This window comes from Lepisma saccharinum, chromosome 1, assembly GCF_977018435.1.
Source record: "Lepisma saccharinum chromosome 1, izLepSacc3.1, whole genome shotgun sequence".
NCBI lineage: Eukaryota > Metazoa > Arthropoda > Insecta > Zygentoma > Lepismatidae > Lepisma > Lepisma saccharinum.
The window spans coordinates 145,241,529-145,255,553 of record NC_139229.1 but is presented as its reverse complement, the minus strand read 5'-3'; the positions used below and the strand labels follow the sequence as shown (position 1 = coordinate 145,255,553).

Below are 14,025 nucleotides of genomic sequence, written 5' to 3'. Positions count from 1 at the left end.
CAAAATTATATAGCGGCATGGACTTCCAGAAGGAAGTGCAAGGATGGTCGCCCTCCCCTTCTGGAAAATGAATGTTGACATAAAAGTAACTATTATTTCAGACGTATTTGTTGATTTCAGTCACAGTAATTTACATCCATTTTTATAATAGGGATGTAGGAACATGATAATTTCAAACTCAAGTGGTGTTTTCTGAGAGGGCAACATTATTACGGGGTAATATGCCTCATTTACCCGCCTGATAAAAATACATTGTTTCCCCCTCGCTGGAAGAAATATGCGGACGACCCCTTGGCCCCCTGTGCGCATGCCTATGCCACCCCTCCACCCCCGAGAACGTCGTTCATCCGCTACTATTAGATCATCGGATTTTGTAGTAGATCTTCTGGTTTCCCAAGGAACAATCTCCCGATTTTTTCAAGTCTGACCTGGCAACACTGCCCCGAGCACAGATAACGGCAGGGAAGGTGCGCGAATGCTTTTGATGGAAGGTTTTTTCCTTGTGGTCGAGCTATAGTGTCAGCCTTATGGGTACTGGATGGACCAAATTGAGAGGAAAGTATGACAAAAGACCACTCTTTGAGAATATGTAATGCCCGTCTCCAGTGGCGTATACTGAGTCTAATATCTGGGCTATCTCATGTCACGTGGTCCTAGGCTATGAATAGAAATAAGTTTACCAACTCCTAAGAAATCAGGTTGCCAGCTCCTAAGAAATCAGGTTGCCAGCTCCTAAGAAATCAGGTTGCCAGCTCATAAGAAATCAGGTTGCCAACTCATAAGAAATCAGGTTGCGAACTCATAGGAAATCAGGTTGCCAGCTCATAGGAAATCAGGTTCCCAAGTCATAGGAAATGAGGTTACGAACTCCAGAGTCAGCAACTCTCCTGTATTTTATTCTCTAGGCTTCAGGCTTCGCAGATAGCCTAGCTAGCCTAGAATATACGCCTCTGCCCGTCTTCCAGTTGAAGAAACAAAACAAAACAGAAATTATGCAACATTTTCAAGTCATATTTTTTGGGAAATTTTTAAATTTTGGCCTTTGCCTCTGGATTCCTAATTGTTTCACATTGTTAAAGTGTTCTCTTGTTCTCAATACTACATGTAAAAGTAAAATATAGAGGAAAAAAGCAGCAGTTGATGAGTTATAAACGGTCTATAGGCAATGGGAAGACCTTTTCTCATAAGGCCGCTAAACGTTAAGTCACATGAATAGAAACCAATGAAAAAATTAACTTATCTTACAATCTGGTTCTACAGTTCTGAGTGATTCTGTACTACCAGCCTACAAGCATTTCTATCTATCATCTTCTCCCTCTATCTATTAACTTCCATTCTTTATATCTCTTGAATTACAGTCATGCCATCCTAATTTGGGTCCACCTCATCTTCTTGTAGAATACATCCTCCTGTGCATGATCATTGTGGCAATCTGTTTTTATTCATGCATTCTATGTGGACCAGTCAACCAACCTTCCTTGCTTTGATAAATATTATTACATATTTTAGGCTTAAGATGGCAATTATCAATTCATTATTTCTGGGTCTCCAATTATCAGCTTCCTCGATTGGTCCATATATTATTCTCATTATCTTTATTTTTTTCTAAGTAATTGCCTCTAGCCTCATTGTCCATCATTTCCATAAACAGTTGCCTACTATAGCTATGAGCTCCCCATGCCATTTGATTTTGGGGTATCCGTTCCCTAGACCAGTTGCTTTCACCATAGTTCTTGAGCCTGATCTACTATTTTTTTCTGTTACTCTTGGTCCACCCCAGAGAATTCTCTTGGCTTCCTTATTGGCCACTTAGGAAGGCATCTGATGGGAAACAACAACCCCACATGAAAGAAAAATGTACTACCATAAAATATTTTTGAAACATCAGGTTTCAAAGTTTGTTCCTCTACCCTACCTTTCCTATGCGTATCTGAACACTTTTTCATGTTTCTAGATTACTGCATACACACACAAAGAGATATTCTAGTATGTGTGCAAATGTTAAAAAAAAATTAACTTAAAGAAGCATCTCAATTTGAGTTTTGACTTCAAATACATATTTTTTGGCTTTTGAAGATTAGCAGTTGCTAAATTTCTTATGCTCAGTACATGGATGAAGATTAAAATTATGTTTTCTTTTTAGAATTTCAGTGTAAATTACTGGATTAGCCTGGGGGCTCCACCTGAGAAGATCAACATGGGAATCCCCTTGTACGGACGATGCTTCACTCTGGATGATCCAAAAAAGCATGGATTTGGGGCCCCTGGGTCAAAACCATGTACAGCTGGACCTTATACAAGGGAGGCTGGCTTCCTAGGATACAATGAGGTAAATACAGAAACTCTTACAAACAATTAAAAAACAAAGCAAAGTTATTAACTTAGCACCTGTAAGAGAATTAGTTAATTTTGCCTTAAGGTGAACATGAGAGAAACCTCAGACCTTGGTTGTAAGAAACCTGCAAATTTTTACAGCCTGTAAAAAACCTGCAAATTTTTACAGCCTGTAAAAAAAAGGAACTTTTTACATTAATTTCTTTAAAATCTTTTTCTTTGTGTGAACTATATGATCACTCTTAATTGCCTGTTGCAGATCTGTGTGATGCTGAAAAAGGGAGACTGGAACATAGTAAGAGATGAATATTACAAAGCTCCTTATATGTACAAAGGAAACCAATGGGTTGGATACGATGATGTTCAATCGGTGACACTTAAAGTAAGTTAACGTAGAAAACTCTCTGATGTAACGATTAATTACCACATTACAAGTAAAAAATGGTTTTGAGTTTGATAAAAATTAGTCTGTTCTCCAGTTTAATTACTTTCATTAAATGTTATTATTTTTCCATTTAACTAAGATCAGATTTCTGTAATTAAAGGTGATTATTTGAATTAGTTATTGTCATTGCTAGTTGCTACTAGTACCCAGAAACAGCACGACAGGTGGGTGAGGGTGGGCAATCACCCACCTGATTGCCCACCCAAACAAATTCAAGGCGTAAATATTGAGGATAATATGAATGCTTTGATAAGAAAAAGTATATTCTTGTCTTCTCCGTGCACATTTTTGTCATGAATATTGTGGATACTAGAAAGGCTCACAAAATTACCTATAAGAAATTTTGCTGCTTTTAGTTTTGCATTAGTTAACTGCGTAAGATAAGGAAAATCATTAGAAAATGTGTTTATGAATAACATTTGTCTAATTTATCTCTTATATCATACAGGATCAAATTAATGTCTTAAAAGAACCAAACACATAAATAAAAACATTTTCGCGTTACTTCCATATTGTATGAGACAGAACTTCAATCCATGACAAGACTTCCTTATCCCAGTATTTTGTTAATCGATGCGATGTCTTATTTCGATGATGTGATAATCAGAGAGTGCCGACTTCATATGAACATTGGGTGTGGGTGGAGGGCAAGATTGACAACAATATTTTTTTATGTATAATGTATATACTTCTTGAGGAATTTGGTGATTTTTTTTGGTCTAAACTCTAACTTACTTTCCACGATATGTACGTATGTACAGTATGAGTATATATAAAAGTATTTGTTTTCCAAGCACTATGCATATTTCTATCGAGTATCTCTTTTTCCTGCATTGGCCAGGCGAAGATTTACTTCAGTAAGTGATCTCTTCTGTAATGGCAACTATTTTTCGATTCAATTTGTGCAAATTCCTTTATTTTTACCATTTTTCAGTGATATCTTGTGTGAAAATTCTCGTTTTTATGAAAGGAAAGTTTCATGCAGAATGAACAAAAATTGTGTGTTCCTTGTATGTTTACTTTCCCAATAAGACATTAATTAAATGCAAAGACTCATATGCACTTATCAATTTGTAAAACTCTCGTGAAACAAATAAAAGGATCAATCATTAACTCTCAACCAGGAAGTAGCACTCTTTCGAGTTAAAAACTCACAATATTAAAAACTGCAAATTCAAGATCATTCATTTGAATTATGGAGAAAAAAAAATCTTCACTTGTCAGTGTTTGCATACTTTCTGTCGCCATCTTTAAGTATATAATGTACACACAGAATGTGCCTTGTACCGAAAGGAAAAAACAAAGTATTTCGTTCTGTAAAAAACGTAAATAGTGGCAAATAAAGAAGGACAGTTTACATTTGCGCAACTGTGAATGTCGAATTTTGGCATAGCTTGCTTTCTGAATCTAAAACGCTAAAATTACATTTGAGTTATTTGAGGTTTTGTGCTTTAAGTCTACTTTATGCAAAGTAAGGCTAATTGGGACTGGACCTGCAGTTTAAAGTGGAATCCGAACCACTATGTGCTTCCACCGGGTATGCTACAATTACATTTCAAATAATTTTGGTGCCAGGCAGTGGCGGCTGGCCAAGTGCAACAAGTGCAGATGTTTTCACCTAATTTTCAAATTAATATTGACATTTTTCATTTGCTTGTTAAATGAAACTATTTCCCAGCAGAACGCACACGATAATACTCAATAATACGCCGCTCGGCGCTACGCAGATGAAGAGTTCGTCGTAGCATAAAACAACCCAAGAGCAAATGCCGCCAGGTTGCGGAAAACTTAGCCGGTTGTCATGGCAACGGTGACGTCACCTAGCGTTGGCCTTGAACGGGTGTCGCCTCCTACGTGAAGCAGTTCTCTCGTCGGAGAAAACATTGCATCCAGTGATTGTGGCAAAATCATTGCGTTCTCGCGAGATCTTGTTCCGCGTGTGTGTTTCGCGTTTCCTATCGTGTGTTGTGTTCATGTGTTGAGCTGTGGTTTCTACAATGAACCCAGTAAATGACTTAGTGTGTAATTTGTTGCAGACACCATTTTCCAGATGGACGGATGAAGACAAAAAAGACGTTTTAAATTGTGGGGGGTCCACTGACATTCTTCAAATATCAGTTAAGCGAGAGAACAAAAAGGCAGGGAAATCGTACAACATTAAATTTAAAAGTTCCTGGTTTGTCGACTTTCCTTGGTTGTGTAGTAGTCGTTATTTGCAATCGTTGTTCTGCTGGCTTTGTTTACTGTTAGTAACAAATACAATGTGTGGAATAAAGAAGGGTATAACGATTTTGTCAATATAACGCGTTCTCTGCATAAGCGCAATGATTCGATGGAACATTTAAAGTGTAAATTACAATTCAAAGTTTTTGAAAAAAACAGGAATACCATAGCAGATGCCCTTCAAGAAAATAGTAGGCTTTTAAATGTACGGTTCAATGAAAATGTAAGATTAAATAGGCTTTTCCTACAATTAATAGTTGACGCAACGCTGTATTTATGTAAACAAGAACTTGCGTTCAGGGGTCACGACGAAAGCGTGTCTTCGCTTAATCGTGGGAATTTCAAGGAACTTGTTGCATTATTAATATCGAGAAGTTCGTTAGAAATACAGAACCATTACAAAACGAACTTCTTCACCTGTTATTTTAGGCACGAGCCGCTACTGGTGCCAGGCAGCCATTTCCATGTAGCATGAAACCTTGCCCTTCACCTAGGGTCAGTGCTGGTTGTAACCTAATAATTATCGCTGCCTCTTGCATTAGTAAAGAATTTCTTCCATATGTTTCATAATTTTTGCATGAATTAAACAGCACAGCCTACTTTTAATTTCTACATTTACGTAATAAAGTAGTACGTGGAAAATTCCTTCTTAACTTCAAGTCATAAGACAATATATTCACTATAGAAAGCGAAGTACACACTGAGCAGTTGAAAGCATGGACAGACAGATGGAATAAAAGGAAGGTGGGCCTAAATGAGAGAGAAGTATGGAGATTAGATCGAGACTTGTACATGAAAGACAGAAGAAATTATAGAGAAGGGAAAACCCTGTGCAGCAACAGAACTTTGAGGGCAGGACCTGTCAAGTGTTTTCTCAATAGGTGACTGCATCGAGTCGCTTCGCCACTCTTTTATAGAGTGGATAGAGAGAATACAGATGAGAAACTTGATTGATTTATTGATTTGCTTTATTTTACTTAGCTTTTTGTGCCACTTTTCGCTAATTTGCGAAGATGGGTATGAATGATGACATGATTAAATAGCTGAATGGACACTCACAAACATCCATGCCCAGGCTGGGATTCAAACCTGGGACCCCTGGCATTGTAGCGCGATGTACTAACCACTCTGCCACGGGGGCCAGCCGAGATGATGAGAAATTTGATTAGAAGAATTAACAAAAGAATTACGTGCTCTGGCATGTGCGTGCATGTGTGTGAGAGAGAAAAAAAGGTGAAACACATGTAGAGGAAAATGTTATCTATAAAATAAATAAGATAATGTACACCATCAAAAAGAAATGGGGAAACAAAAGAAATCTGGAGAGAGAGAGAGAGAGAGAGAATGCATGTTTGTGAAGTTCTCCCTCTCTCTCTCTCTCTCTCTCACACACACACATACATACATATACGTGTGTGTGTGTCATATATATATATATATATATATATATATATATTTATATATATATATATATTGATAGATACTTCATATCTTGATTTGTTGTTTTAAGTCCACTTTATGCACAGTAAGGCTAATTGGGACTGGACCTACAGTTTAAAGTGAGATTACAAGGCAATGATGCTACCACTGGACCATCGGGGAGGCCCATACTTTATCAATATATGGATCCTGCCCAGAGAGTCAACATTTTCTGGCGCCGCCCCTGCTAGTACCAAACAAAACATAGTGTATATATATATTTCCAGGGCGGAAATAGATTAAAGAACGTAATAATTAAAATACTTGTACTGTATAAAAATCTCCTCTCCAAATATATAATTTCCTTACGAGTTTTAATTATTATTATTAAATAACCTGGCTCATTTAAGCAATAAAGTGCAAATTCCATAGACAGTGCAAAATGAGGGTGTTAGGAAGGTACGAATTAATCATGAGAGTAAAATTTTCAAGTTCATTTCAAACATTGTAGTATCTGATTCTGCTGTTTTTGCTCTTTTGCCCTCTACTATAGTTAGAACAAATATAGTCTATACAATATTTGTGTAAAATAGTTTTACTTACATGCATGAGTATAGAATTTCGAAACTATGTTTCGGGGTTCAACTGCCCCCTTCTTCAGGTTCTTTTTCCTCTAAGCACAAATCATTTGATGCTGTGAGGACAACATTACGGAGAGAGTCCCCAAAACCAGATTGTCCGAACATGCAATCGTAAATGGACATAAAATCATAAAGAAAGAGGTTATTAGGAAAGATGGCAACGAAATGAACAGAAATGTCTACGAGACCGCGAATATATGCACAGAGAGAAGTAAAAAACTGAACAGGGATGATGAAAATTTAGAGGAGGGATGGGTGAATTTTTTTAAAAAATGGGACAGAACAAAAGAAGAAGATCGTAAGATAGGATTCCATGTTACTCCAGAAGTGGTCCGTGCGGTTGAGGTGTAATGAGAGTTCGAGTTGGATTGGTGACGCAAGTAGGGGAAGGTGGAACAGCATAGGAGGGGAAATAACCGTTACTACTTCTCGGTCAGGAGTAGACTGTCAGAGCTAGCAGAACAATGGAATGTGTTTAGCCAATTTAATAGGATCCTGGGAAAAGAGGACTTACGGAGAATGGGAAACACCTTAAAGCAAGATTTTTAACTGGGGATTTTAAAGGAACAGTGACCTGTTTTTAACAAGTGCTTTTTAACCAAACCTTTTAACCTACTCCTTTTAACACCCTTGACGCTGCATAAAATAATTTGTGCTTAGAAGAAAAGGAACCTGAGGAAGGGGGCAGTCGAACCCCGAAATGTAGTTTCGAAATTCTATACTCACGCATGTAAGTAAAACTATTTTATACAAATTTGGTATAGACTATATTATACAGTGAGTAACTCGCACAATACGTAAATATGTAGTTAGAACAAAATGTTTACCAAATCAATGGGAGAAGTTTAGAACCACTCAACAATCCCGTTACATTGCAGTCATGATTTGATAACTAGTTAATTCAAAGGTAACTACAAATTTCTCTTTTATATTGTTTAACAAAAGAAAAATACGACTATCAAATGCAAAAGTGATTTTCTATTTCCCTTTCTTATTTTATAGGCTAACTATGTAAATGAACACAACCTTGCAGGTGCCATGGTGTGGTCAGTGGAGACAGATGATTTCCACGCAAACTGCGGAAACCAAATAAATCCATTGCTGAGTACAATAAGCAGCATTGTTGTTGGAAAAGTACCTACACCTTCTACAACAGCAGACCCATCACAAAGAGTGAGTATATTATTTATGTATCATTAGACAAGCTGATTCAGTATTTTATACTTTTTTTCTTTGCAACTATATTCACTGAAACTAAGATATAAAAGATTATTTATGTCCATTATGCACAGATAGGATAGGGCAAAGTTCAGTATATGCTGTTCTTCCAGCAACCCTTGTTAAGGATATAGGCAGGAAGGTGTTTGACACAGAGGATAGGAGGGGGAGGGAATTTTCCCCACTAGAGACTTTTCAAATACCACACTGGGTATGGGATACAGGTTAGAAATTCTTTTGTTACTTTATCCTCTTCTGATTTTACTACTTGAATTACTTACGAATCAATTCCTTGTATAATGTAATCATCTTTTTTCTGCCCTTAATTGTGTTGTATTACAATTTTTGAAATACATTACATAGAAGGTTTTTACTTATTTTTCTTTATTTCCATTTTCCCCCTTAATTATCTGACCATTATTTATGTTACATTTCTATCTTACATTGGCAAAATCAGTCCTAAATCCATATAATGCCACTACAGTTTCACAATTTTAAGTGTTAAGTTTAAAATAGCTATGAAAGGTAAGGTTTAATTTTCTTCATCAGGTTTATAATTACAAAATACTTTATTAATTTGGTAGATTACAATAAAAATAGGATAAACATGTTCCAATAATGATGCTAAAACGTATACAAGTTCACTCACAATACTGAATTTTGCAGATAAAATCTACAATGCATGGAACTGTGACAACGACAAGAAGAATGCCAATTCCTGCACCTAATAAAATTTGCAAGCAGCCAGGTTTAAATAAAGATCCAGTAAACTGCAACAGATACTATGAGTGCTCTAATTTTGGAGGAAAATGGGATGTTGTGCAATATGAATGTGGAGCAGGAACAGTCTTTGACCCAGAAGAAAAAGTCTGTACTTGGCCAGACTCTGTTCCAGGATGTGGTCGTTAAGTTGCAAGAAATATTGTGGATACAACTTTATATAAGCATTTACATTTGGTCTAGTAAAAAAACATATAACCAATGGAAAAAATATGTCAGATTTCAAAGATTTAATAAATATGCTATTTAAGTTTTTAATTGTTCATTATATATAAAAAAAGGTAAAGTACTCCCCTGGCCTTAGCACCACACCATGAAGACATATAGGGGGTGTGCGGGTAACGCCTCACACTTTCTTGATCCAGTCGTGAGTGGGGGTAATGTGATCAACATCATGACCCTGACCGCCTCTACCCCCAGGGTTTCCCCCAGGTGCCCATGTTATTCGACGCTGGGTGGGTACCGGGGCTGCTTCCAACATTAGAAAAGTTCCCGGATTTGAACCGGCCACGGATTTTATATATAGTAAAATATTAATTAATGTGCAAAGTGTGATTATGTTCCTGTATGGATAGTGACTAAAGTCCCATAATATAAAATTACATTTTGCACATTTATGATTGAATATGTTTCTTTAACTTAATTGGTGACGAAGATGCTAATTATAGCCATTCAATAGTAATAAAGCTGTAGGGCAGGGGGGCAGAAAATATTTTAGGATTTGTCATACCAACAGATGAAAATAGAAAATATATATCCCTCATGAAACTAAGAAACTGGAAATTAGGACTTGAAGATCATTGGCAAACAAAATGCATCGTGTATCTATCTTCTCACAGATCAAGGATAGAAGACATATGTGTTACATTTATATTTATTTATAAATTTTATATTTAATTTAAAATAATTATTTTAATTTTATATTTATTATCTGTTATATTTATACAAAGACATGCAATTCAACAAATTAAAATTAGTGAAATGGTTAACTCTAATCTGTACTTATAGCAACTTATCATGAAATATAATTAGACTCTAATCTGTAGTAAAAACAAATTATTATGAAATATATTGCTTTATTTGAAGAATGTAGAATGTAGTTTACATCCCAAGTATAATTAATTGATAGAGGTGTACGTGGCAAGCATAGTTTTTCCTTCAGTGGATGGGAGCCTCTGCGGATGAGACTTTTCCAACATATTCTTTTCAAACTTGTTGTGATGTACTATCTGTCCATAAAGTAAATGCTCGGTGGACGTGGCCAAAGTTGGAACTAACGTTGGTATGAGAAATTATTTGCAGCATGTTACAATGCCACTTCGCATTTACGATACATGAGATTTGTCACATTAGAGTAGACAGGAGAGAATAAGTTACCACAGAAGTCTAGTTATGAGTGGCAGACCTCAAGTCTATTCCAGCTTGTAAAAATAAACTAGTGTAACAGCACATATGTTAGCAAAGTTTGCAAAATTGCTGACGACTCTTAAGACAAAATTTAAACTTGGTTTGATCGAGTGAAAATAGGAAAGTGGTAAAGAGGGCCCAGTTGTCTGAAGATCGCAGGTTCAAAACTTTTGTAGAACCGACTTTCTTATTTAGAAGAATTATTGCTTTTGGACATTTATAAGAGGGAGAATGTATGAAAACTTTTCTTCTGATAAATCTAATTACTCGTCTGCACCACTTAGGATTTTTTTTCATGTACCTTCTCCAATACTAAATTACTTACTGCAGGAAGAAATAGGGTAAACAAAGAGGTATTGGTGAAAATCTGAACCATTTGTAGCACAACTGTAAGGTAAAATATGAGTTGAATGTTTTAAATAAAATAGAAGCATTTACAATCCATAAACCTCGTTTACAAATTCCTGGGCACATCGCAGCAAATCAACCAATGATGATGTCATAATGCTGAGAGAACCTTTGCGTTGACTTGTGAATTGTGGTCTCAGGCAGAGAACACGATGCTTGCTAATGGTAGAACTGCGCATGCTCAGCTTGCAGTCTTCTGTAGGTAGACTCTTGAATCATACACGACATGGGCTATCCTGTCTGTGACTGAACTCTAAATTATCTCGTTTTCAATATTTAGAGTTAACAAGTAAACATAATGTTTCGTAGTTTCGAAATACACCAATTTAATTGTAATATTCTGTTTGAAATACTTTCTATGAATAGCAGATAAAATAGTGCAATATGGTTCAACATATGGATAGCAGCATATAAGCGATAGATCAAGAAGGACAGTGTGGTCCAGTCACTCTGATACCTGCTCCCCACACGAAGGGTCCTCGGTTTGATTCTCCCCTACAACACTTTTTTTAAACGATGGAATGCCAATTAATGTAAGTCTGAGAAATATTATTTTATTATTATTTATTATGTTATAGTTCTGCAATGTACATTGCAACATGCAATGAACATACAAAGGAGAAGAGGAGGTAGAGCTCCACACATTACCAACCTACGTCACAGTGTAAGGGATTAGTACAACGTTCTGGTTATCTTTGTCCCTCAGGATTGACCTCAGCTATCCAACAACAGACTGAGTGAACACAAGGGCTGCTATTATGAAACTTGAAGCTCTGTGCGAACTATTTCTGCGAGGCCCTCAGACTTTGAAAAGTGAAAATATAGACACCTTCCATACCTAGAAATATTCTACACAAAAGCCACTATAGTTATCAGTACTTCATTGTTATTACCCCACTCAAGACACAGCAACGAGATTCGATTGACTGTTTTGTTTTATTTTACTTCACTTTTCTGTCACTTTTGGCTAATTGTGAAGATGAAGATGAATGATGATATGATGAAACTAATGAAGGAATATTCACAAAGACTAAGCCCAGGTCAGGATTCAAACATGGGACCTGGTATCAAAGCATTCTGTGCTAACCACTCCACCACAGAGGCCAGTCAACCAATGAGATTCGACAGCAAGTAGAAGACATCACAAGAAACATCAACTTTTCTGAACTTTTTGCAAGTTCGGGCCTTGTTTCAGTGCTACCAACAATCGAAACATAATATTTTATTCCGTGTGCATCTGGCCAGTCACATACACCATTGCAGCTGACATGTTTTTCTTTCAAATAACATACTAAAGACATTTACTCTATGGAAACAGGGAAGTGTAAAGGGTGGCCCTTGCTTTAGACATCCAAATGTCAACCTCTCTTCCACTCCTCTGCCCACCCCTCTTCCATACACTCTATTGAAAAGTCTTGACATGCAGATTCCGAATCTGCAATCGCTTTCACTCTAGCTCAATTAGGGGCAGAGCGTCCCTTTGAAATTTTTTTGGGTTTTATGATTGATTTTTTTTTCTTTTGGCGAAAATTTCAAATCGCCATATCTCCATTCCTATCTCCCACCGCCCCCCACCCCCTGGCATGTGATATCATTGAATAGTTTTCTTTCACTTATTAAACACGTATTTTTTTCGTTTTCTGATTCGATGTTTATTTCTCACGATATGTGACCGTTCCGGGACTTTTGGACCACCCGGTATGAAAACTCTTCTTCTGATAAATCTAATTACTCGTCTGCACCACTTAGGATTTTTTTTCATGTACCTTCTCCAATACTAAATTACTTACTGCAGGAAGAAATAGGGTAAACAAAGAGGTATTGGTGAAAATCTGAACCCTTTGTAGCACAACTGTGAGGTAAAATATGAGTTGAATGTTTTAAATAAAATAGAAGCATTTACAATCCATAAACCTCGTTTACAAATTCCTGGGCACATTGCAGCAAATCAACCAATGATGATGTCATAATGCTGAGAGAACCTTTGCGTTGACTTGTGAATTGTGGTCTCAGGCAGAGAACACGATGCTTGCTAATGGTAGAACTGCACATGCTCAGCTTGCAGTCTTCTGTAGGTAGACTCTTGAATCATACACGACATGGGCTATCCTGTCTGTGACTGAACTCTAAATTATCTCATTTTCAATATTTAGAGTTAACAAGTAAACATAATGTTTCGTAGTTTCGAAATACACCAATTTAATTGTAATATTCTGTTTGAAATACTTTCTATGAATAGCAGATAAAATAGTGCAATATGGTTCAACATATGGATAGCAGCATATAAGTGACAGATCAAGAAGGACAGTGTGGTCCAGTCACTCTGATACCTGCTCCCCACACGAAGGGTCCTCGGTTTGATTCTCCCCTACAACACTTTTTTTAAACGATGGAATGCCAATTAATGTAAGTCTGAGAAATATTATTTGCGTATTTGATGACAAATGTTTTTACTTTTTAATACAAATTGCAAATAGTTTTGAAACTTCTCAATACAAAACTACTTTAATAAAATTGAAACCATAAATTCAGATAATGTAATAATAAAAACAATAAGTAGTGTATTTTAAAACTAGTGTTTGCATGGAATTTATGGAACTATATTATTTGCTTAGTGCATCATTGATTTACTAATGTAGCTATGCTATTAAATCTTGCCTCTAAATCAATAGACAGATGCAAACGTTAATGTTGGAATTGTTAGTAACACTGTCATGCTATCATTTCATAAAGTGATGTTTCTTGCAGTTTGCCATTTATATTCCTTCAGTTTCTATTAAAATATTAAATGGTTTATGTTGTTTATACCTTGAAAAATTGTTTCGTTTTAGGAGTTGTATACATACAGTGAGCAATGAGGATATCAACTTTGTATCACTGCACTCACCAGTCTCTAACTACATACAAACGTTCTTTATAAACTGAGAGAACTTCATCACCTAACCCCTACCATCCCTCTTCACACAACCATATCCCTTGCTTTCAAAATTACTCGTCTCACCACTGCACGGATGTTTCGTTTGTGGAACCACGTGATTGAACTATGTAGGTGACATCATATTGTCATATTGTGGAGGCTACGCGTTGAGGTCATACCAATGATCTTGGGCTTGCTTCTCATCAAAGGCAGAAGTTTTCTTCACAGTGCAG

General features: G+C 36.4%; 1 protein-coding gene across 1 annotated transcript in view; it reads left to right on the top strand.

The window, feature by feature from the left end:
* The window catches only part of LOC145986423 (putative chitinase 10), an 87,401-nt gene that overhangs the window by 49,107 nt on the left and 24,269 nt on the right, over positions 1-14,025 (top strand). The window contains exons 8-12 of the mRNA XM_083120425.1: positions 2,144-2,329; positions 2,594-2,716; positions 8,065-8,235; positions 8,947-9,184; positions 13,707-13,722. Coding sequence (XP_082976551.1) covers positions 2,144-2,329; positions 2,594-2,716; positions 8,065-8,235; positions 8,947-9,184; positions 13,707-13,722 — 734 coding nt within the window. The remainder of the gene's footprint in view (positions 1-2,143; positions 2,330-2,593; positions 2,717-8,064; positions 8,236-8,946; positions 9,185-13,706; positions 13,723-14,025) is intronic.